The 24,000-nt window shown below is 48.2% G+C and overlaps 1 protein-coding gene across 1 annotated transcript in view; it reads left to right on the top strand.

The window, feature by feature from the left end:
• Nucleotides 1–24,000, top strand: part of LOC120065857 (otogelin-like protein) — a 54,986-nt gene that overhangs the window by 18,106 nt on the left and 12,880 nt on the right. The window contains exons 28-32 of the mRNA XM_039016904.1: nt 5,560–5,676; nt 21,576–21,801; nt 22,000–22,113; nt 22,233–22,412; nt 22,575–22,853. Of these exons, the coding sequence (XP_038872832.1) occupies nt 5,560–5,676; nt 21,576–21,801; nt 22,000–22,113; nt 22,233–22,412; nt 22,575–22,853 (916 nt within the window). The remainder of the gene's footprint in view (nt 1–5,559; nt 5,677–21,575; nt 21,802–21,999; nt 22,114–22,232; nt 22,413–22,574; nt 22,854–24,000) is intronic.

Consider the following 24,000-nt stretch of genomic DNA (forward strand, 5'->3'; position numbering starts at 1 on the left):
GCTGGGACATGCTCTGCTGGGGCTGGGACATGCGCTGCTGGGAGTGGGACATGCGCTGCTGGGGCTGGGACATGGCGGGGCTGGGACATGCTCTGCTGGGACATACTCTGCTGGGGCTGGGACATGCTCTGCTGGGGCTGGGACATGCTCTGCTGGGGCTGGGACATGCTCTGCTGGGGCTGGGCCATGCACTGCTGGGGCTGGGACATACTCTGCTGGGACTGGGACATGCACTGCTGGGGCTGGGACATGCTCTGCTGGGACATGCTCTGCTGGGACATGCTCTGCTGGGGCTGGGACATGCTTTGCTGGGGCTGGGACATGCACTGCTGGGGCTGGGACATGCTCTGCTGGGACATGCTCTGCTGGGACATGCTCTGCTGGGGCTGGGACATGCTCTGCTGGGGCTGGGACATGCTCTGCTGGGGCTGGGACATGCTCTGCTGGGGCTGGGACATGCTCTGCTGGGACTGGGACATGCTCTGCTGGGACTGGTACATGTGCTGCTGGGAATGGAACATGCTCTGCTGGGACTGGGACATGCTCTGCTGGGAATGGAACATGCTCTGCTGGGGCTGGGACATGCTCTGCTGGGACATACTCTGCTGGGGCTGGGACATGCTCTGCTGGGGCTGGGACATGCGCTGCTGGGAGTGGGACATGCGCTGCTGGGGCTGGGACATGGCGGGGCTGGGACATGCTCTGCTGGGACATACTCTGCTGGGGCTGGGACATGCTCTGCTGGGGCTGGGACATGCTCTGCTGGGGCTGGGACATGCTCTGCTGGGGCTGGGACATGCTCTGCTGGGGCTGGGCCATGCACTGCTGGGGCTGGGACATACTCTGCTGGGACTGGGACATGCACTGCTGGGGCTGGGACATGCTCTGCTGGGACATGCTCTGCTGGGACATGCTCTGCTGGGGCTGGGACATGCTTTGCTGGGGCTGGGACATGCACTGCTGGGGCTGGGACATGCTCTGCTGGGACATGCTCTGCTGGGACATGCTCTGCTGGGGCTGGGACATGCTCTGCTGGGGCTGGGACATGCTCTGCTGGGGCTGGGACATGCTCTGCTGGGGCTGGGACATGCTCTGCTGGGACTGGGACATGCTCTGCTGGGACTGGTACATGTGCTGCTGGGAATGGAACATGCTCTGCTGGGACTGGGACATGCTCTGCTGGGAATGGAACATGCTCTGCTGGGACTGGGACATGCTCTGCTGGGAATGGAACATGCTCTGCTGGGACTGGGACATGCTCTGCTGGGGCTGGGACATGCTCTGCTGGGGCTGGGACATGCTCTGCTGGGGCTGGGACATGCTCTGCTGGGACTGGGACATGCGCTGCTGGGAATGGGACATGCTCTGCTGGGAATGGGACATGCTCTCCTGGGACATGCTCTGCTGGCGCTGGGACATGCGCTGCTGGGACTGGGACATGCGCTGCTGGGACTGGGACATGCTCTGCTGGGGCTGGGACATGCTCTGCTGGGGCTGGGACATGCTCTGCTGGGACTGGGACATGCTCTGCTGGGACTGGGACATGCTCTGCTGGGACTGGGACATGCGCTGCTGGGACTGGGACATGCTCTGCTGGGAATGGAACATGCTCTGCTGGGACTGGGACATGCTCTGCTGGGAATGGAACATGCTCTGCTGGGACTGGGACATGCTCTGCTGGGGCTGGGACATGCTCTGCTGGGGCTGGGACATGCTCTGCTGGGACTGGTACATGTGCTGCTGGGAATGGAACATGCTCTGCTGGGAATGGGACATGCTCTGCTGGGAATGGGACATGCTCTGCTGGGACATGCTCTGCTGGGGCTGGGACATGCGCTGCTGGGACTGGGACATGCGCTGCTGGGGCTGGGACATGCTCTGCTGGGGCTGGGACATGCGCTGCTGGGACTGGGACATGCGCTGCTGGGAATGGGACATGCTCTTCTGGGGCTGGGACATGCGCTGCTGGGAATGGGACATGCTCTTCTGGGGCTGGGACATGCGCTGCTGGGGCTGGGACATGCGCTGCTGGGACTGGGACATGCGCTGCTGGGAATGGGACATGCGCTGCTGGGAATGGGACATGCTCTGCTAGGGCTGGGACATGCTCTGCTGGGACATGCTCTGCTGGGGCTGGGACATGCTCTTCTGGGGCTGGGACATGCACTGCTGGGGCTGGGACATGCACTGCTGGGGCTGGGACATGCTTTGCTGGGACTGGGACATTCTCTGCTGGGGCTGGGACATGCTCTGCTGGGGCTGGGACATGCTCTGCTGGGGCTGGGACATGCCCTGCTGGGGCTGGGACATGCTCTGCTAGGGCTGGGACATGCTCTGCTAGGGCTGGGACATGCACTGCTGGGGCTGGGACATGCTCTGCTGGGGCTGGGACATGCCCTGCTGGGGCTGGGACATGCTCTGCTGGGACATGCTCTACTGGGACATGCTCTTCTGGGGCTGGGACATGCGCTGCTGGGGCTGGGACATGCGCTGCTGGGGCTGGGACATGCGCTACTGGGGCTGGGACATGCTCTGCTGGGACATGCTCTGCTGGGGCTGGGACATGCTCTGCTGGGACTGGGACATGCGCTGCTGGGAATGGGGCATGCTCTGCTGGGACTGGGACATGCTCTGCTGGGACATGCTCTGCTGGGGCTGGGACATGCGCTGCTGGGGCTGGGACATGCTCTGCTGGGGCTGGGACATGCTCTGCTGGGGCTGGGACATGCGCTGCTGGGGATGGGACATGCGCTGCTGGGGCTGGGACATGCTCTGCTGGGGCTGGGACATGCTCTGCTGGGACTGGGACATGCTCTGCTGGGACTGGTGCATGTGCTGCTGGGACTGGGACATGCTCTGCTGGGACTGGGACATGCTCTGCTGGGACTGGGACATGCGCTGCTGGGAATGGGACATGCTCTGCTGGGAATGGGACATGCTCTGCTGGGAATGGGACATGCTCTGCTGGGACATGCTCTGCTGGGGCTGGGACATGCGCTGCTGGGACTGGGACATGCGCTGCTGGGGCTGGGACATGCTCTGCTGGGGCTGGGACATGCGCTGCTGGGACTGGGACATGCGCTGCTGGGAATGGGACATGCTCTGCTGGGACATGCTCTACTGGGACATGCTCTTCTGGGGCTGGGACATGCGCTGCTGGGGCTGGGACATGCGCTGCTGGGGCTGGGACATGCGCTACTGGGGCTGGGACATGCTCTGCTGGGACATGCTCTGCTGGGGCTGGGACATGCTCTGCTGGGACTGGGACATGCGCTGCTGGGAATGGGGCATGCGCTGCTGGGAATGGGGCATGCTCTGCTGGGACTGGGACATGCTCTGCTGGGGCTGGGACATGCGCTGCTGGGGCTGGGACATGCTCTGCTGGGGCTGGGACATGCGCTGCTGGGGATGGGACATGCGCTGCTGGGGATGGGACATGCTCTGCTGGGGCTGGGACATGCTCTGCTGGGACTGGGACATGCTCTGCTGGGACTGGTGCATGTGCTGCTGGGACTGGGACATGCTCTGCTGGGACTGGGACATGCTCTGCTGGGACTGGGACATGCGCTGCTGGGAATGGGACATGCTCTGCTGGGAATGGGACATGCTCTGCTGGGAATGGGACATGCTCTGCTGGGACATGCTCTGCTGGGGCTGGGACATGCGCTGCTGGGACTGGGACATGCGCTGCTGGGGCTGGGACATGCTCTGCTGGGGCTGGGACATGCGCTGCTGGGACTGGGACATGCGCTGCTGGGAATGGGACATGCTCTTCTGGGGCTGGGACATGCGCTGCTGGGACTGGGACATGCTCTGCTGGCAATGGGACATGCTCTGCTGGGACATGCGCTGCTGGGGCTGGGACATGCGCTGCTGGGGCTGGGACATGCTCTGCTGGGGCTGGGTCATGCGCTGCTGGGACATGCTCTGCTGGGGCTAGGACATGCTCTGCTGGGACTGGGACATGCGCTGCTGGGACTGGGACATGCGCTGCTGGGAATGGGACATGCGCTGCTGGGAATGGGACATGCTCTGCTGGGAATGGGACATGCTCTGCTAGGGCTGGGACATGCTCTGCTGGGACATGCTCTGCTGGGGCTGGGACATGCACTGCTGGGGCTGGGACATGCACTGCTGGGGCTGGGACATGCTTTGCTGGGACTGGGACATGCTCTGCTGGGGCTGGGACATGCTCTGCTGGGGCTGGGACATGCCCTGCTGGGGCTGGGACATGCTCTGCTAGGGCTGGGACATGCTCTGCTAGGGCTGGGACATGCTCTGCTGGGGCTGGGACATGCTCTGCTAGGGCTGGGACATGCTCTGCTAGGGCTGGGACATGCACTGCTGGGGCTGGGACATGCTCTGCTGGGGCTGGGACATGCCCTGCTGGGGCTGGGACATGCTCTGCTAGGGCTGGGACATGCTCTGCTGGGTCTGGGACATGCGCTGCTGGGGCTGGGACATGCGCTGCTGGGACTGGGACATGCGCTGCTGGCAATGGGACATGCTCTGCTGGTGACATGCGCTGCTGGGGCTGGGACATGCTCTGCTGGGGCTGGGACATGCGCTGCTGGGACATGCTCTCCTGGGGCTGGGACATGCTCTGCTGGACTGGGACATGCGCTGCTGGGACTGGGACATGCGCTGCTGGGAATGGGACATGCGCTGCTGGGAATGGGACATGCTCTGCTAGGGCTGGGACATGCTCTGCTGGGACATGCTCTGCTGGGGCTGGGACATGCTCTTCTGGGGCTGGGACATGCACTGCTGGGGCTGGGACATGCTCTGCTGGGGCTGGGACATGCTCTGCTGGGGCTGGGACATACTCTGCTGGGGCTGGGACATGCTCTGCTGGGGCTGGGACATGCTCTGCTGGGGCTGGGACATGCCCTGCTGGGGCTGGGACATGCTCTGCTAGGGCTGGGACATGCTCTGCTGGGGCTGGGACATGCTCTGCTAGGGCTGGGACATGCTCTGCTAGGGCTGGGACATGCACTGCTGGGGCTGGGACATGCACTGCTGGGGCTGGGACATGCACTGCTGGGGCTGGGACATGCTCTGCTGGGGCTGGGACATGCCCTGCTGGGGCTGGGACATGCTCTGCTAGGGCTGGGACATGCTCTGCTGGGTCTGGGACATGTGCAGATCAAATACACTGCTGCAGTTGATGTAGCCTATGTCGGCTGACGTAGCCTCACAAGCAAATAGCAGAATGTGACGACAGAAATGAAGCAAATCGTGCATTCTGATTCACGGCAATAAATGCCAACCTGCGAACTAAACCGAATCACAGCCAATTTACCATGTCTCTAAAGATAAATTATTATTCCCAGAGTAATGGCTGGCTAAAAGAGGTAACTTTGAGAATATTTCCCTGTTCTTTGTCTTTGGTTTTGAAGTGGAAATAGTTATATTTCCCCTTCCCTAGCCCTATCCCCCCTGCCCCCTCGCTTCAACCCCTCAGCCCAGTCTCCTGCCTCTCTAGGGTCTACCTGTGAGATTTTGGAGAAATCAGGCACCCACCCACCCACTAACTTTGTCTGTGTGTGTGTGTGTCAGTGTGAGAGTGACTATGTGGTGAAGAGAGCGTGTGAAGGAGACCTGGGTAGACAGCCGTACGCCAAGAGAGAGTGTGCTCTACTCTACAGTGATGTCTTTACTCCCTGTCACAATGTGGTGAGTGTACACACACACACACACACACACACACACACACACACACACACAGGAAAGGGGGATATGGGAACGATTCTTATCTGATCTCAGTAAATAAGCTCTACTCTCAGGAGATGTACACCACGACCTGAGACACATACAAGGGCTTAAGGTGTGCAGCTTTAGGTGGTGGGTTGTTTTTCTTTTTCTTTTTGTACTTTTTTCTCCCCAATTTCGTGAATATCAATTGGTACTTACAGTCTTGTCCCTTCGCTGCAACTCCTGTACGGACTCAGGAGAGGTGAAGGTCGAGAGCCATGTGTCATCTGAAACACGACCCTGACAAGCCACACTGCTTCTTGACACACTGCTCGCTTAACCCCGGACGATGCTGGGCCAATTGTGCGCCACCTGCCGGTCACGGCCGGCTGTGACTCAGCCTGGGATCAAACCCTGGGCCGTAGTGACGGCTCAAGTGTTGCAGTGCCTTAGATCGCTGCGCTACTCGGGAGGCCCCCGGTGGTGGGTTGTTGAGGTTATATTGTGTTTTTTTCTGAGTGGCCAACATGGTGGTGTAGGTTTGACTGACTTCAGAATGACCCATCACGAAGGTTGTCTTGTTAAGCAATGTTCTCCCCAGGATTTCTTAAAGGCCCAATGCAACTGTTTTTATCTCAATATAAAATTATTTCTGGGTAACAATTTCATTTCATTTCTGGGTTTGCAATTAAAATGGTCAAAAAGAAACAAAAATTGCTTGTTAGCAAGAGCAATTTCTCAAGCAAGTATTTTCTCTGGGAGTGATCTGAGTGGGGAGGGGAAAACTGAAAACTAGCTGTTATTGGCTCTTACACTAAAAGGGCATTATCATAATTTTCTAAATTTCACAGTATTATTCCAACCTCATAGTGTGTAAATGTACACTGAACAAAAATATAAACACAGCATGTAAAGTGTTGGTCCCATGTTTCATGAGCTGAAATAAAAGATCCCAGAAATGTTGCATATGCTCAAAAAGCTTATTTCTCTCAAATGTTGTGCACAAATTTGTTTACATCCCTGTTAGTGAGCATTTCAAGATAATCCATCCACCTGACAGGTGCGGCAAATCAAGAAGCTGATTAAACAGCATGATCATTACACAGGTGCACCTTGTGCTGGGGACAATAAAAGGCCACTCAAATGTGCAGTTTTGTCACACAACACAATGCCACAGATGTCTAAAGTTTTTAGGGAGTGTGCAATTGGCATGCTGACTGCAGGAATGTCCACCAAAGCTGTTTGCAGATAATTGAATGTTCATTTCTCTACCATAAGCCACCTACAACGTTGTTTCAGAGAATTTGGCAGTACGTCCAACCGGCCTCACAAACGCAGACCATGTGTATGGCGTTGTGTGGGTGAGCAGTCTGTTGATGTCAACGTTCTGAACAGAGTGCCCCATGGTGGCGGTGGGGTTATTTCTATTTGTATTTATTAATGATCCCCATTAGCTGCTGCCAGAGCATATGTTATTGTTTGTTTGTGTGTGTTTGTGTGTGTGTGTGTGTGTGTGTGTGTGTGTGTGTGGTTGTGTGTGTGTGCATGTGCCAGTGTTTGTGTTGCTTCACAGTCCCCGCTGTTCCATAAGGTATTTTTTAATCTGTTTTTTAAATCTAATTTTATTGCTGGCATGAGTTACTTGATGTGGAATTGAGTTCCATGAATTCATGGCTCTATGTAGCACTGTGTGCCTCCCATAGTCTGTTCTGGACTTGAGGACTGTGAAGAGACCTCTTGTGGCATGTCTTGTGGGGTATGCATGGGTGTCCGTGCTGTGTGCCAGTAGTTTAGACAGACAGCTCGGTGCATTCAACATGTCAATACCTCTCATAAATAAAAGTAGTAATGAAGTCAATCTCTCCTCCACTTTCAGTCAGGAGAGATTGACATGGAAATTATTAATATTAACTCTCTGTGTACATCCAAGGGCCAGCCGTATAAGCATGCTGAAATTCTGTTGTCAATTTGTTTACTGTAAAATAGCATTGTATCTGGTCAAACACTATTTTTTCCAGAAGTTTACTAAGGGTTGGTAACAGGCTGATTGGTCGGCTGTTTGAGCCAGTAAAGGGGGCTTTACTATTCTTGGGTAGCGGAATGACTTTAGCTTCCCTGCAGGCCTGAGGGCACACGCTCTCTAGTAGGCTTAAATTGAAGATGTGTCAAATAGGAGTGGCAATATCATCTGCTATTATCCTCAGTAATTTTCCCTCTAGATTGTCAGACCCTGGTGGCTTGTCATTGTTGATAGACAACAATTTTTTCACCTCTTCCACACTGACTTTACGGAATTCAAAAGTACAATTCTTGTCTTTCATAATTTGGTCCGATATACTTGGATGTGTAGTGTCAGCGTTTGTTGCTGGCATGTCATCCCTAAGTTTGCTTATCTTGCCAATGAAAAAGTCATTAAAGTAGTTTGCAATATCAGTGGGCTTTGTGATGAATGAGCCATCTGATTCAATAAATGAAGGAGCCGAGTTGTCTTTTTTTCCCAAAATGTCATTTAAGGTGCCCCAATATATATATAATTTATTTTTGTTTCATAGTGTAGTTTCTTTTTATTTAGTTTAGTCACATGATTTATACATTTTCAGTACGATTGCCAATCAATTGGGCTGCCAGACTTAATTGCCATACCCTTTGCCTCATCCCTCTCAACCATACAATTTTTAAATTCCTCATCAATCCAAGGGGATTTTTTACAGTAATTTAATTTTAAATTTTAATTTTCTTTAAGGGGTGGATCAGCTTAATATTGTGGAAAGATTGTTTCTTCCATCAATGTGATTGTCTGCATAATTTCCAATCCCCTATATATTTTTTGGGGTAAATATATACAGTATATACATATACATACACATACATATACTGTAACGGTAGTCCTCCTCCTCACCCGAAGAGGAGGAGTAGTGATTGAACCAAGGCGCAGCTTTGAAATGACATGATTTAATAAAGACACGACAAAACAACTAAGACAGTTAATTCAAGTCTAGTTCGTTTTCTAACAAAATAACAAAACGAATGTGTAGACAAACCTAGACATACGAACTTACAATAAAACACGAAGAACGCACGAACAGGGAAAAATAGACTACACAAAAATGACGATGTACAAACATACCGAACAGTCCCGTATGGTGCGACAAACACTGACACAGGAGACAACCACCCACAACGAACACTGTGAAACAACCTACCTAAATATGACTCTCAATTAGAGGAACGCCAAACACCTGCCTCTAATTAAGAGCCATACCAGGCAACCCTAAACCAACATAGAAACAGACAACATAGAATGCCCACCCAAACTCACGTCCTGACCAACTAACACATACAACAAACTAACAGAAATAGGTCAGGAACGTGACATAACCCCCCCCCTTAAGGTGCGAACTCCGGGCGCACCAGCACAAAGTCTAGGGGAGGGTCTGGGTGGGCATCTGACCACGGTGGTGGCTCAGGCTCAGGGCGAGGTCCCCACCCCACCATAGTCAATCCCAGCTTTCGTCTCCCCCTACAAATGACCACCCTCATATTACACCCACTTAATCTTTTGGGTAACATCGAGACAAGGGGCAGCACCGGGATAGAGGGATAGCTCAGGACAGAGGGATAGCTCAGGACAGAGAGGTAGCTCAGGATAGAGAGGTAGCTCAGGATAGAGGGGCAACTCCGGACTGAAAGGCAGCTCCGGACAGAGAGACAGCTCTGGACTGAGGGGCAGTTCTGGATAAATAGCCGCTCATGGCTGAGGGACAGCTCATGACTGGCTGACGGCTCTGGACGCTCATGGCTGGCTGACGGCTCTGGACGCTCATGGCTGGCTGACGGCTCTGGACGCTCATGGCTGGCTGACGGCTCTGGACGCTCATGGCTGGCTGACGGCTCTGGACGCTCATGGCTGGCTGACGGCTCTGGACGCTCATGGCTGGCTGACGGCTCTGGACGCTCATGGCTGGCTGACGGCTCTGGACGCTCATGGCTGGCTGGCGGCTCTGGACGCTCATGGCTGGCTGGCGGCTCTGGACGCTCATGGCTGGCTGGCGGCTCTGGACGCTCATGGCTGGCTGGCGGCTCTGGCAGATCCTGTCTGGTTGGCGGCTCTGGCAGATCCTGTCTGGTTGGCGGCTCTGGCAGATCCTGTCTGGTTGGCGGCTCTGGCAGATCCTGTCTGGTTGGCGGCTCTGGCAGATCCTGTCTGGTTGGCGGCTCTGGCAGATCCTGTCTGGTTGGCGGCTCTGGCAGATCCTGTCTGGTTGGCGGCTCTGGCAGATCCTGTCTGGTTGGCGGCTCTGGCAGATCCTGTCTGGTTGGCGGCTCTGGCAGATCCTGTCTGGTTGGCGGCTCTGGCAGATCCTGTCTGGTTGGCGGCTCTGGCAGATCCTGACTGACGAATGGCTCTAGCGGCTCCTGACTGACTAACGGCTCTGACGGCTCGGGACAGACGGGCGGCTCAGACGGCGCTGGGGAGACGGATGGCTCAGATGGCGCTGGGGAGACGGATGGCTCAGATGGCGCTGCGGAGACGGATGGCTCAGATGGCGCTGCGGAGACGGATGGCTCAGATGGCGCTGCGGAGACGGATGGCTCAGACTGATCCTGTCTGGCGGAAGGCTTTGTCTGCTCCTGTCTGGCGGAAGGCTCTGTAGGCTCATGGCAGACGGGCAGTTCATGCGGCGCTTGGCAGACGGACAGTTCAGGCGCCGTTGGACAGACGGCAGACTCTGGCCGGCTGAGACGCACTGTAGGCCTGGTGCGTGGTGCCGGAACTGGAGGCACCGGACTGGAGACACGCACTTCAAGCCTAGTGCGGGGAGCAGGGACAGGGCACACTGGACTCTCAAAACGTACTATATGCCTGGTGCGTGGTACCGGCACTGGTGGCACCGGGCTGAGTGCACGCACTTCAGGACGAGTACGGGGAGAAGGAACAGTGTGTACAGGGCTCTGGAGACGCACAGGTGGCTTAGTGCGTGGTGCCGGAACTGGAGGCACCGGGCTGGAGACACGCACCATAGAGAGAGTGCGTGGAGGAGGAACAGGGCTCTGGAAACGCACTGGAAGCCTGGTGCGTGGTGTAGGCACTGGTGGTACTGGGCTGGGGCGGGGAGGTAGTGCCGGAAATACCGGACCGTGCAAGCCTACTGGCTCCCTTGAGCATTGAGCCTGCCCAACCTTACCTGGTTGAATGCTCCCCGTCGGAGAGGTGGAATAACCCGCACCGGGCTATGTAGGCGAACCGGGGACACCATGCGTAAGGCTGGTGCCATGTAAGCCGGCCCGAGGAGACGTACTGGTGGCCAGATATGAAGGGCCGGCTTCATGACATTTGGCTCAATGCCCAATCTAGCCCTACCAGTGCGGGGAGGTGGAATAACCCGCACTGGGCTATGCACACGTACAGGAGACACCGTGCGCTCTACTGCGTAACACGGTGTCTGCCCATACTCCCGCTCTCCACGGTTAGCCTGGGAAGTGGGCGCAGGTCTCCTACCTGCCCTTGGCCCACTACCTCTTAGCCCCCCCCCAAGAAATTTTTGGGTAGTACTCACGGGCTTTTCGGGCTTCCGTGCCAGACGCGTCCCCTCATAATGCCGGTTCCTCTCTCCCGTTTCCTCCGCTCTCCGAGCTGCCTCCAGCTGTTCCCATGGGCGGCGATTCACCTCCACTTTAGCCCATGGTCCTTTTCCTTCCATGATCTCCTCCCAAGACCATAAATCCTGCTTCGTGCGCTGTCCGTTCCTCCCGTTACACCGCTGCTTGGTTCTGGTTATAAGGTGGGTGGTTCTGTAACGGTAGTCCTCCTCCTCTTCACCCGAAGAGGAGGAGTAGTGATTGAACCAAGGCGCAGCTTTGTGAAATGACATGATTTAATAAAGACACGACAAAACTACTAAGACAGAAAACGAACTAGACTTGAATTAACTAACAAAACGAATGTGTAGACAAACCTAGACATACGAACTTACAATAAAACACGAAGAACGCACGAACAGGGAAAAATAGACTACACAAAAATGACGATGTACAAACATACCGAACAGTCCCGTATGGTGCGACAAACACTGACACAGGAGACAACCACCCACAACGAACACTGTGAAACAACCTACCTAAATATGACTCTCAATTAGAGGAACGCCAAACACCTGCCTCTAATTAAGAGCCATACCAGGCAACCCTAAACCAACATAGAAACAGACAACATAGAATGCCCACCCAAACTCACGTCCTGACCAACTAACACATACAACAAACTAACAGAAATAGGTCAGGAACGTGACATATACACATATATACATACACATACCTATATAGACATACATAATTTTTGGGGAATATACCTTTATTATTCCCCGCAAACCCTACCACCCTTCCCCCAATTGGAGTAAACTAATAAACAATAACACTTAGGCTTCTACCTTCAGTTTATACATCTTATATACACATTTTACAGACACAATCTATTTTACAATAGTTATATTTTGTTTGTTTTTATTCCTGTTTGATTTATATTTGTAACTGTGCTATTTCACAACATTTCTGAACCTATACATTTTACAGACCCCGTATGTTTTACATTGGTTATCTTGTTATTAGTCCCACCCTTCAGCTCCATTCAACCCCTCCCATCTATCTCTCAACACCATCCATTTTGGATTTCTACTTGCCATATATTGTTTAACTGTGCTGTGATGCTTGACAAAAGTACTGAACCTTTCTATTCTCATAGCTTCTACAGATTGTAAATTAAAAATATATATTTTTGCTAAAATAATTATTATACACTGCTCAAAAAAATAAAGGGAACACTTAAACAACACAATGTAACTCCAAGTCAATCACACTTCTGTGAAATCAAACTGTCCACTTAGGAAGCAACACTGATTGACAATAAATTTCACATGCTGTTGTGCAAATGGAATAGACAAAAGGTGGAAATTATAGGCAATTAGCAAGACACCCCCAATAAAGGAATGGTTCTGCAGGTGGTGACCACAGACCACTTCTCAGTTCCTATGCTTCCTGGCTGATGTTTTGGTCACTTTTGAATGCTGGCGGTGCTTTCACTCTAGTGGTAGCATGAGACGGAGTCTACAACCCACACAAGTGGCTCAGGTAGTGCAGTTCATCCAGGATGGCACATCAATGCGAGCTGTGGCAAAAAGGTTTGCTGTGTCTGTCAGCGTAGTGTCCAGAGCATGGAGGCGCTACCAGGATACAGGCCAGTACATCAGGAGACGTGGAGGAGGCCGTAGGAGGGCAACAACCCAGCAGCAGGACCGCTACCTCCGCCTTTGTGCAAGGAGGTGCACTGCCAGAGCCCTGCAAAATGACCTCCAGCAGGCCACAAATGTGCATGTGTCAGCATATGGTCTCACAAGGGCTCTGAGGATCTCATCTCGGTACCTAATGGCAGTCAGGCTACCTCTGGCGAGCACATGGAGGGCTGTGCGGCCCCACAAAGAAATGCCACCCCACACCATGACTGACCCACCGCCAAACCGGTCATGCTGGAGGATGTTGCAGGCAGCAGAACGTTCTCCACGGCGTCTCCAGACTCTGTCACGTCTGTCACATGTGCTCATGTGCTCAGTGTGAACCTGCTTTCATCTGTGAAGAGCACAGGGCACCAGTGGCGAATTTGCCAATCTTGGTGTTCTCTGGCAAATGCCAAACGTCCTGCACGGTGTTGGGCTGTAAGCACAACCCCCACCTGTGGATGTCGGGCCCTCATACCACCCTCATGGAGTCTGTTTCTGACCGTTTGAGCAGACACATGCACATTTGTGGCCTGCTGGAGGTCATTTTGCAGGGCTCTGGCAGTGCACCTCCTTGCACAAAGGCGGAGGTAGCGGTCCTGCTGCTGGGTTGTTGCCCTCCTACGGCCTCCTCCACGTCTCCTGATGTACTGGCCTGTCTCCTGGTAGCGCCTCCATGCTCTGGACACTACGCTGACAGACACAGCAAACCTTTTTGCCACAGCTCGCATTGATGTGCCATCCTGGATGAACTGCACTACCTGAGCCACTTGTGTGGGTTGTAGACTCCGTCTCATGCTACCACTAGAGTGAAAGCACCGCCAGCATTCAAAAGTGACCAAAACATCAGCCAGGAAGCATAGGAACTGAGAAGTGGTCTGTGGTCACCACCTGCAGAACCATTCCTTTATTGGGGGTGTCTTGCTAATTGCCTATAATTTCCACCTTTTGTCTATTCCATTTGCACAACAGCATGTGAAATTTATTGTCAATCAGTGTTGCTTCCTAAGTGGACAGTTTGATTTCACAGAAGTGTGATTGACTTGGAGTTACATTGTGTTGTTTAAGTGTTCCCTTTATTTTTTTGAGCAGTGTATTATTGATTGATTGACTATGACTTTTCAAATCACCCAGTATTGCTATCTGCAGCGTTAGTTCTAGGCAAATGTTGCAATTCTTCAGCCATTCCTGGACCTGTGACCAAAAACGAGCTACATATGGACAATACCAAAATAAATGATCTAATGACTCTGCCTCCTCACAGAAAAATCTGCAGAGCTGGAAAAGATTGTATCCCCATACAGTGGGGCAAAAAAGTATTTAGTCAGCCACCAATTGTGCAAGTTCTCCCACTTAAAAAGATGAGAGAGGCCTGTAATTTTCATCATAGGTACACTTCAACTATGACAGACAAAATGAGAAAAAAAATCCAGAAAATCACATTGTAGGATTTTTTATGAATTTATTTGAAAATTATGGTGGAAAATAAGTATTTGGTCACCTACAAACAAGCAAGATTTCTGTCTCTCACATACCTGTAACTTCTTCTTTAAGAGGCTCCTCTGTCCTCCACTCGTTACCTGTATTAATGGCACCTGTTTGAACTTGTTATCATCATAATCATTTTGCCCTTTTAATTTTGTCTGGCTTGCCATTCCAAATAAAATTGAATATTTTTTGTTCATATAATTTAAAAAGCAGGCCACTAGGTGTAGGCAAAATAATAAGCAAATAGGTAAACGTAAGCAAGATCTTATCTATTTTTGCTAACTTTATATAAAAATGTATTGGAATGAGATCATTTCTTTCTTTTGGGATTTGAATACCGAGTATGTCCACATCTCCGTCAGACCATTTAATTGGTAAACTACACGGTAATGTAAAATATGAATTTTTTTGTGATCCAATACATAATATTAGATACATAATACACTTATCATAATTAGATTTTAATCAAGAGAGGATAGCAAATGTATCTAGATCCTCTGAGGCCGTGGAGAGATTCTAATTGTGGTTTTAAAAGAAAACATGAATCATCAGCGAACAATGACACCTTAGTTTTTAAGCCACAGATTTCTAATCCCTTAATATTATTGTTTGATCTCATTTTAATACCTAACATTTCAATGGCAATAATAAATAGATATGCCGATAGTGGACAACCTTGTTTTACTCTTCTAGATAGTTTAACACTTTCTGAGATGTAGCCATTATTTACTATTTTACACCTAGGTTTACTATACAAAACTTTAACCCATTTTATAAGAGATTCCCCAAAATTGAAATATTCTAGGCATTTATATATAAACTCCAGTCGTACTTTATCAAAAGCCTTTTCAAAATCAGCTATCAAAACCAGGCCTGGCGTCCCCGATATTTCATAGTATTCTATTATTTTCAGTCCTTGTCTTATAGTATCTCCAATGTATTGTGCATGTAAAAAACCTGTCTGATTAGGATGAAAAATATCTGACAATACTTTTTAAATTCTATGCGGCAAGCATTTTGCTAGGATTTTTGTATCACAACACTGAAGTGTAAGAGGTCTCAATTTTTTTTAAATGGACTGGATCTTTATATATACCACTTGGGTCCTGTTTCAGTAATAATGATATCAGACCTTCTTGTTGCATGTCTGATAATCTACCATTTATATAGGAGTGGTTAAAACATGCTAATAATGGTCCTCTGAGTATATCAACAAAAGTTTTGTATACTTCCACTGGTATGCCATCCAGCCCTGGAGTTTTCCCAGCCTTAAAGGCTTTAATTGCATCAAGAAGTTCCTCCTCTGTAATTTGGCCTTCACATGAGTCTTTCTGTACAGATGTTAATTTTACATTATTATTAGGAAAAAAATCCATACAATTAGTTTCAGTTAGTGGAGATGGAGGAGACTGAAACGAAAACATATTCTTAAAGTATATTCTCTTTCAAAATATCATTCGGTGAATCATGCGTGACTCCATAATTTGTAACAAGTTTCAATAAAAAAAATTGGTAGCATTTCTATATTGAAGATTGAAAAATAATTTGGTGCATTTTTCCTCTAACTTATTCTGTGCTTCTATGGTACAGTTTTTATTGCTATCTAACTGTACTGTTAGTCCTTCAATTTCCTTTGTTAATATGTCTTGAGATTTTGCTTCAATATATTCACATACTTTTCCTCCCTCATGGTGCCATCTATTTTGTGAAGTGCACCAGTCCCTCCTGCAGCAAAGCACCCCCACAACATGATGCTTCCACCCCCGTGCTTCACAGTTGTGATGGTGTTCTTCGGCTTGCAAGACTCCCCCTTTTCCCTCCAAACATAACGATGGTCATTATGGCCGAACAGTTCTATTTTTGTTTCATCAGAGCAGAGGACATTTCTCCAAAAAGTACGATCTTTGTTCCCATGTGCAGTTGCAAAATGTAGTCAGTCTTTTTTTATGGTGGTTTGGAGCAGTGGCTTCTTCTTTACTGAGTGGCCTTTCAGGTTATGTCGATATAGGACTCGTTTTACTGTGGTCCTTTGCTCCTTTGCTGTCCTTTGCTGTTTTTCTGGGATTGATTTGCACTTTTCGCACCCTAGTACGTTCATCTCTAGGAGACAGACCGCGTCTTCTTCCTGAGTTGTACCACGGCTGCGTGGTCCCATGGTGTTTATACTTGCATACTATTGTTTGTACAGATAGACGTGGTACCTTCAGGCGTCTGGAAATTGCTCCCAAGAATGAACCAGACTTGTGGAGGTCTACAATTGTTTTCTGAGGTCTTGGCTGATTTCTTTTGATTTTCCCATGATGTCAAGCAAAGAGGCACTGAGTTTGAAGGTAGGCCTTGAAATACATCCACAGGTACACCTCCAATTGACTAAAATGATGTCAATTAGCCTATCAGAAGCTTCTAAAGCCATGACATAATTTTCTGGAATTTTCCAAGCTGTTTAAAGGCACAGTCAACTTGGTGTATGTAATCTTCTGACCCACTGGAATTGTGATACAGTGAAATATAAGTGAAGTAATCTGTCTGTAAACAATTGTTGGAAAATTTACTTGTGTCATGCACAAAGTAGATGTCCTAACTGACTTGCCAAAACTATAGATTGTTTGCAAGAAATTTGTGGAGTGGTTGAAAAACAAGTTGTAATGACTCCAACCTAAGTGTATGTAAACTTCTGACTTCAACTGTATATGCCAATTATGTGATGATCCGACCGCATTCTGTCCCCTATCAACACTTTATAAACTTTTGGTGCCAGAGAGAATGGCATAAGAAAGTAGTCAAAACGACTAGCTTGATTAAGCCTCCGCCATGTATATCTCACTAGTTCAGGGTATTTAAGTCTCCATATGTCCACTAATTCCAATGTATCCATGACATTCATGATTTCCTTAAGTGCCTGAGGGTGATAGTTTGTAATGTGATTTACTTTCCGGTCCATAGAGGTATTTAAGACCGTATTAAAATCTCCCACCATAATAATTGAGTCTAGTGTTGCTTGTAGAGTTGATAAATTCTTATATATATTTTCAAAGAAGCTTGGTTCATCAATTTTTGGACCGTATAGGTTAATAAGCCATATCTGTTTAATGTCCAGTAACATATTTTAAATAATCCATCTACCTTGATGATCTGTTTGGACAATTTGCACATTTGGATCAAAATTACTGTTAATTAAAACCATCACCCCTTTTGAATTTCTTTGCCCATGGGAGAAATATATTTCGCCCCCCCAGTCCTTTTTCCACAAAACTTAATCTAAAATTGTTGAATGAGTTTCCTGTAAACAATAGATATTATATTCCTTCTCGTTTAGCCAGGTAAATACTGATCGTCTTTTCTTATTATCTGCTAAGCCATTACAGTTGTAACTGTCTATACTTATTTCACCACTTACCATAATGAGACACAACTTTCAATTCTATTTATCAAAATATATGTTTGTAAACGTACCATTAAAAAGTAACATGATGATTGAGTGTCTAAATAGCTGTACCATGATATTTGCATTGCTACTAAGTAAACCTCCAATTGGTACCCACTATTCCACTCGCTAAAAGCCCTCCTCATCCCGAGTTGGGTTGTCATCCCAATGCCCGGCAGACCACCCCCGACCCCCGTATCCCATAGCCCTGAAAAGACTGGGATCCATCCCTCGAAAAGAGCACACAGTGCCACTTACAGAACAGAAGTAGACCAACCTCCAAATGCATTTCCATCGCCCTCACCTCCATTTGTATTATATATAGCAATCAAAATATATATATATATTTTTTTAAATCCTGTTTCTTAATTTCCATAATTAGCTATTAAATATTGTACTAATGTAGGCAATTTATGCAAAGGATTTTACCTCTCACCAGTCTCGCCATTACCAAAATTACATTATTGCAAGCAATTATTATATTAGCAAACAATTATTGTGAATCATCCTATATTGTCCCTAACATCTTTTACTCCTTCACAACAGTTGTTGGATATGCACATACACTCAACCCTTTCCCCCACACAACCATAGGCTCACATTCTCAACAGTTGCACCATCCCAGAGCCCAACTCAAGAAAGGTCTTGATTTACAAATGCATATACAGTTGCAGCAGTATGAGAAGGCCTGCAAAACTGGGCAGAAAAAATGGGCAGAAATTGAGAGATTTTATTAACCATTGTCACGTCCTAGATGATGTAGGTCAAATGTACACCTTTTCACTGAAACACCCAAAACATGGTCCCCTGTATTGACCATATTCCCAAGCATCTCCATGCAGTCAGACTTTTGATTTTGTGCCACCAGGGCCACAATAATATACCCCCTCTCTGAATGTCTGAGTGTGACCCCCTCCCCATGGGTTACTGCAGCTAGTGTTGCCAGCACTGCCACTGCCTGGGTGGGGGCACCCCACCGGAATCCCCACCGGCTAGGTACAAGGTCGTCAAGGTTCTCATTAGCAGCTTTGAGAATTTCCTTGTATATTATGTTCTCCCTTTAGGGGGCTTTGGCTTTGCAGGATCAACCCTGCCAGGCAGGCTCAGAATCTTGAGGGGGCAGTGCTGCTCTAGGTCTCGGACCGTATTTTGGCTGCATACAGACCACTTACAGCAGGCCCATAAAACAGTTAGGGACTTCTCCGTAGTATCTGGGTCATTCAGGTGGGTGTCTAGGGTATAGGGTTGTGGACCGTTCCATCAATATAGGATCATAAATAAATACATTAGATATCATTTATTTAAAAAATGTTGTTCCCCATGATAGGACAATAAATAAATCAAATGTATAATTTATTTTAAAACACTGCTCCACCATGATAGGACAATAAATAAATAAATAAGACATATAATTCATTATAAAAAGTATATCCATCATCTGAACAACATTGAAAGCTCTCTCACAACCCCTGCTCACAGCAATACATTGGTTCTGGGATATGCAACCATTTCCTTTCTCACTCAACACCACACTTTCCAAACACCAAAAACACACACCACACCTCCCACATATACTGTGCCTTCTGTTTACTGAGTTTTTATCTTCTCCATGTTGAATTAGTACTTTTGTGATCCAATTAGTTATATTTGATGATACAATAAAAAAAATAGATTTTCTATATATAATTACAATCCATAACAGGGCTAGAATTGTGTTTCATTATTTTCCTCGTCTATAAGAACTTTGTAATTTTTAAAATAGCCATGGAGTAGTCTTTGTGTCTCTGAACAACTGGTTATCAATATATAGTTTATCGACGACGAGAGCTACTCGTTTCCCTTTTAATCTATTTACCTTGAAAATTGAATACAGAACTTTACGCCGTTCTGCATTTCCTTCGGGAACTGGTCATTCATGCCAATTTTGGTCCCAGCAAGTCTTTTCCCCAGGCTTTTAACCATTATTTCATCTTTAAATTAAGCAAATTTGGCAACGATTGAGCGTTCATAGCTCTGCCCTCTCTGTACGAAGCGGTGTACACGTTCGAGTTGTATTTTGTCGATAGCTTCGCGTGGGATCTGAAGCGCTGTAAGGAGGAACTCACTAACTACAGATTCAGGAACTTCTTCTTTCTCTAGGATACCTGTAAGTACCAGATTATCTCTCATGGATCTAGTCTCTATGTCAAGTAAGGCTTCTCTCAGAACGGTGTTCTCCTTTTTAAGTTCATTCACTTCGGTTTCAATCTTATTGACTGTCACTTTTAGCTTTCCTTCTCCAATGTCGCAGCTTTTTCATCACTCATCTCGAGGCTTGCCTTCAACTCTTTTATATCCTTACTGACTAGTTCAAGTATACCCAGTTTGTCATTTATTGATTTTTAAAAGATCGGTTTCGACCTTTACCATTCCCGGTGGTGAAAATATTAAATTGTCTGTGTCTGTAGAAGAGTCACATTTCCGTTTTGAAATAGGTTCCCCTGTCATACTCTCCGTCATGTTTGGGTGTTGCTTGTTTTCGTAATATTTGTCGATAAATGTCTCTAGTCTTAAGATTTTTTTGGTGTTGTTATCCAGATTGAAGGTTATCACCCACCAGATTGTGTAGTGCTAATATTTAGTCTAACTTGCCGGTATTGAATATTACGTTTTTATCTTGAGGTGCTCTACATAACTACGTTCAGTCCGCCATTACCTGTCTCAGTCCCGCCCTCTCCTCCCTAATTTTCGTAATGGGTGCGTGCTTATTAGTAACTGGAATAAGTAGTTCCATAAATGCGTCAAGTGCAGCATCTGGTTGGTCCTCATTACACACCACAGACCAGCAAATATTCTTAACATCATCAACATATGAATCACTACAAAACTTCTTGTCTGACCTCTTATACACTATATTAGGCCCAGCCTTTGGAACTTTGGTTTTCCTAGATATGGCTATTATATTGTGATAACTACATCTGATGGTTATGGATACTGCTTTAAAGCAAATATCTGCAGCGTTAGTAAAAATGTGATCAATACATGTTGATGATTTAATTCCTGTGCTGTTTGTAACTACCCTGGTAGGTTGACTGACAACCTGAACCAGGTTGCAAGCACTGGTTACAGTTTGAACTTTTTTCCTGAGTGGGCAGCTTAATGATAGCCAGTCAATATTTAAATCACCCAGAAAATATACTTCTCTGTTGATATCACATACATTATCAAGAATTTCACACATAGTATCCAGATACTGACTGTTTATTGTTGTGACAAAGAAAGCACAGACGCACATACACACACCCCTCCATACACATTGTATTATAAAGCTCAGTTGTCTCTAATGTCTAATCTGATCCCTGTGTTCCAGAGTTCAACCCACATCTCATTGTTCTGATGTACCATCACTCAGACCCACTCTGAATTAATGATAACTATTCACCCCCTAGAACATACACACACACACACACACACACACACACACACACACACACACACACACACACACACACACACACGTCACTCATTCCTATCTACATTATTCACACACACACACCCCTAACCCACATCTAACCCAGACCCCCTGTCTTCCCCCACTAAACCCTCACTAACCCCCCCCCCCCCCCCCCCCCCCCCCCCAGGTAGACATGACCTGGTTCTGATGTACACCTGTAACCTGTGTGTGTGTGTGTGTGTGTGTGTGTGTGTGTGTGTGTGTGTAGGTGGATGTCTCATGGTTCTATATGAACTGCTTGACAGACACTTGTAACTGTAATCGGGGCGGAGACTGTGAGTGTCTGTGTACGTCCATCGCTGCCTATGCACACACCTGCTGTCAACACGGTGTTACTGTGGTATGGAGAAACCCCTCTGTCTGTCGTGAGTACACACACACACAATGTGGGTCTGTTCCTCAGACCCAATTCCTCCTGCTTTCTCTGTCAGCATAGGTGCTGGGTCACTCAATGCTCCTATATACACACATACACACACACACACCACTACCCAGAACTATAAAGACCCGCCACTGCTCCATATCTCATCCACCATTCTTTCTATCTGTCATCAAATGACCCCCCCAGATATTCACACATACACTCTTACACAATACCATGATCTCTCTCCCAGCCTGATCTAAACATTAAGGGTTACTTGGCTACTTAAGTATCCTCACATACTGTGCCTATGTGGATTTGTATGTCTGGAAATGTTTGTTCCGTTCTTCTCTTCCAGCCTATGACTGTGAATACTACAACCAAGGTATGTTTGAACCTAACCAAAAATGTATCACAAAGGAACACTTTTCAGCTCACACAAAAATACAAACACACAGGTATACGCACTAAATATCCTAATATATTCACTCTGTCTCTCTGTAGAGTTAGGTGAAGGTCCATTCTCAGTGGTCAGTGCTGTGTTTAATGCTACAGTCTTCGGTGTGAACAGAACCAGTGGGTCAGTGTTTCCTCTAGTTAGGGAGTTCGTAGGTGGGCTGCCTCCCCCTGGACTACTCTTTAACTTCATGATCACAGCAGGACTACAGAAGGACCGCACATCACGTGAGTCTCTCTCACACACACACACACACACACACACACACACACACACACACACACACACACACACACACACACACACACACACACACACACACACACACACACATACACACAAATACATCTCTTGTGAGCTTCACCCATATGTTAAACTCTGTATTACAGGTATCCCGGTGATTTCTCTGGAGTCAGCGGAGCGTCCTAACTACTTCCTGGTTGTTTCGGACCGCGCTGGGCTGCGGTTGGAGCAGTGGACAAGAGGGGAGAAGTTTGGCCGCAGGGCTTCCTTCCTACAGCACCAGGGGCTGTTCCTGCCTGGCCACACCTCCTTAGAGCTGATTGGTCAGCCGGGAGTGTTCCTGACTCTGACACGCACGTCTGCACGCGCTCAGAGATACGACAACTCAGACAACTTCAAGACCAGCAGCTCCTTTACCCTGGAGGGTTAGACAGAAATACAAAGTCATAATACACACACATATGGCGCGATGTCAGTGTCAACAGAAATTGTATTTGAATTCCATAATTTGAATATGTTTAGGGTATTGAATTTGAATGTAATATTTTTGAATTTATAATGCACAAATTTAATCATTGAATCCATAAGTTGAACTAGTATTTCATGATTTGAAACAGAATTGAATGAATATTGCGTTCAATTTTAAAATGTACATTTAATTAAATATTCAAATTGAATATTTCATTTTCTTATGGCAATTATTGTCTGTGTATCAAGTTTACAAACTATAATTTCATATATATATTTTTTTGAACTTTTACTCCTTTTTCGTGGTATCTAATTGGTAGTTAGAGTCTTGTCTCATCGCTGCAACTCCCGTACGGACTCGGGAGGGGCAAAGGTCGAGAGCCGTGCGTCCTCCGAAACACAATCCAGCCAAGCCGAACTGCTTCTTGACACAATGCCCACTTAACCCGGAAGCCCACTTTGCCCACTTAACCCGGACACCAATGTGTCGGAGGAAACACCGTACACCTGGCGACCGTGTCTGCGTGCATTGCGCCCGTCCCACCACAGGAGTCGCTAGAGCGCGATGGGACAAGAACATCCCTGCCGGCCAAACCCTCCCCTAACCCGGACAACGCTGGGCCAATTGTGTGCCGCCCCATGGGTCTCCCGGTCCCAGCCGGCTGCCACAGAGCCTGGACTCGAACCAGGATCTCTAGTGGCACAGCTAGCACTGCGATACAGTGCCTTAGACCACTGCGCCACTCGGGAGTTCATTTAAAGTTTACAAAAGTTTCATACACTACATGACCAAAAGTATGTGGACAGCTGCTCGTCGAACATCGCATTCCAAAAATTATGGGCATTAATATGGAGTTGGTCCCCCTTTTGCTGCTATAACAGCCTTCACTCTTCTGGGAAGGCTTTCTACTAGATGTTAGAACATTGCTACGGGGCCTTGCTTCCATTCAGCCACATTGGTGAGGTCGGACACTGATGTTGGACGATTAGGCCTGGCTCCCAGTCGGTGTTCCAATTCATCCCAAAGATGTTCGATGTGGTTAAGGTCAGGGCTCTGTGCAGGCCAGTCAAGTTCTTCCACACTGATCTAGATAAACCATTTCT

This window comes from Salvelinus namaycush, chromosome 21 (assembly GCF_016432855.1).
Source record: "Salvelinus namaycush isolate Seneca chromosome 21, SaNama_1.0, whole genome shotgun sequence".
NCBI lineage: Eukaryota > Metazoa > Chordata > Actinopteri > Salmoniformes > Salmonidae > Salvelinus > Salvelinus namaycush.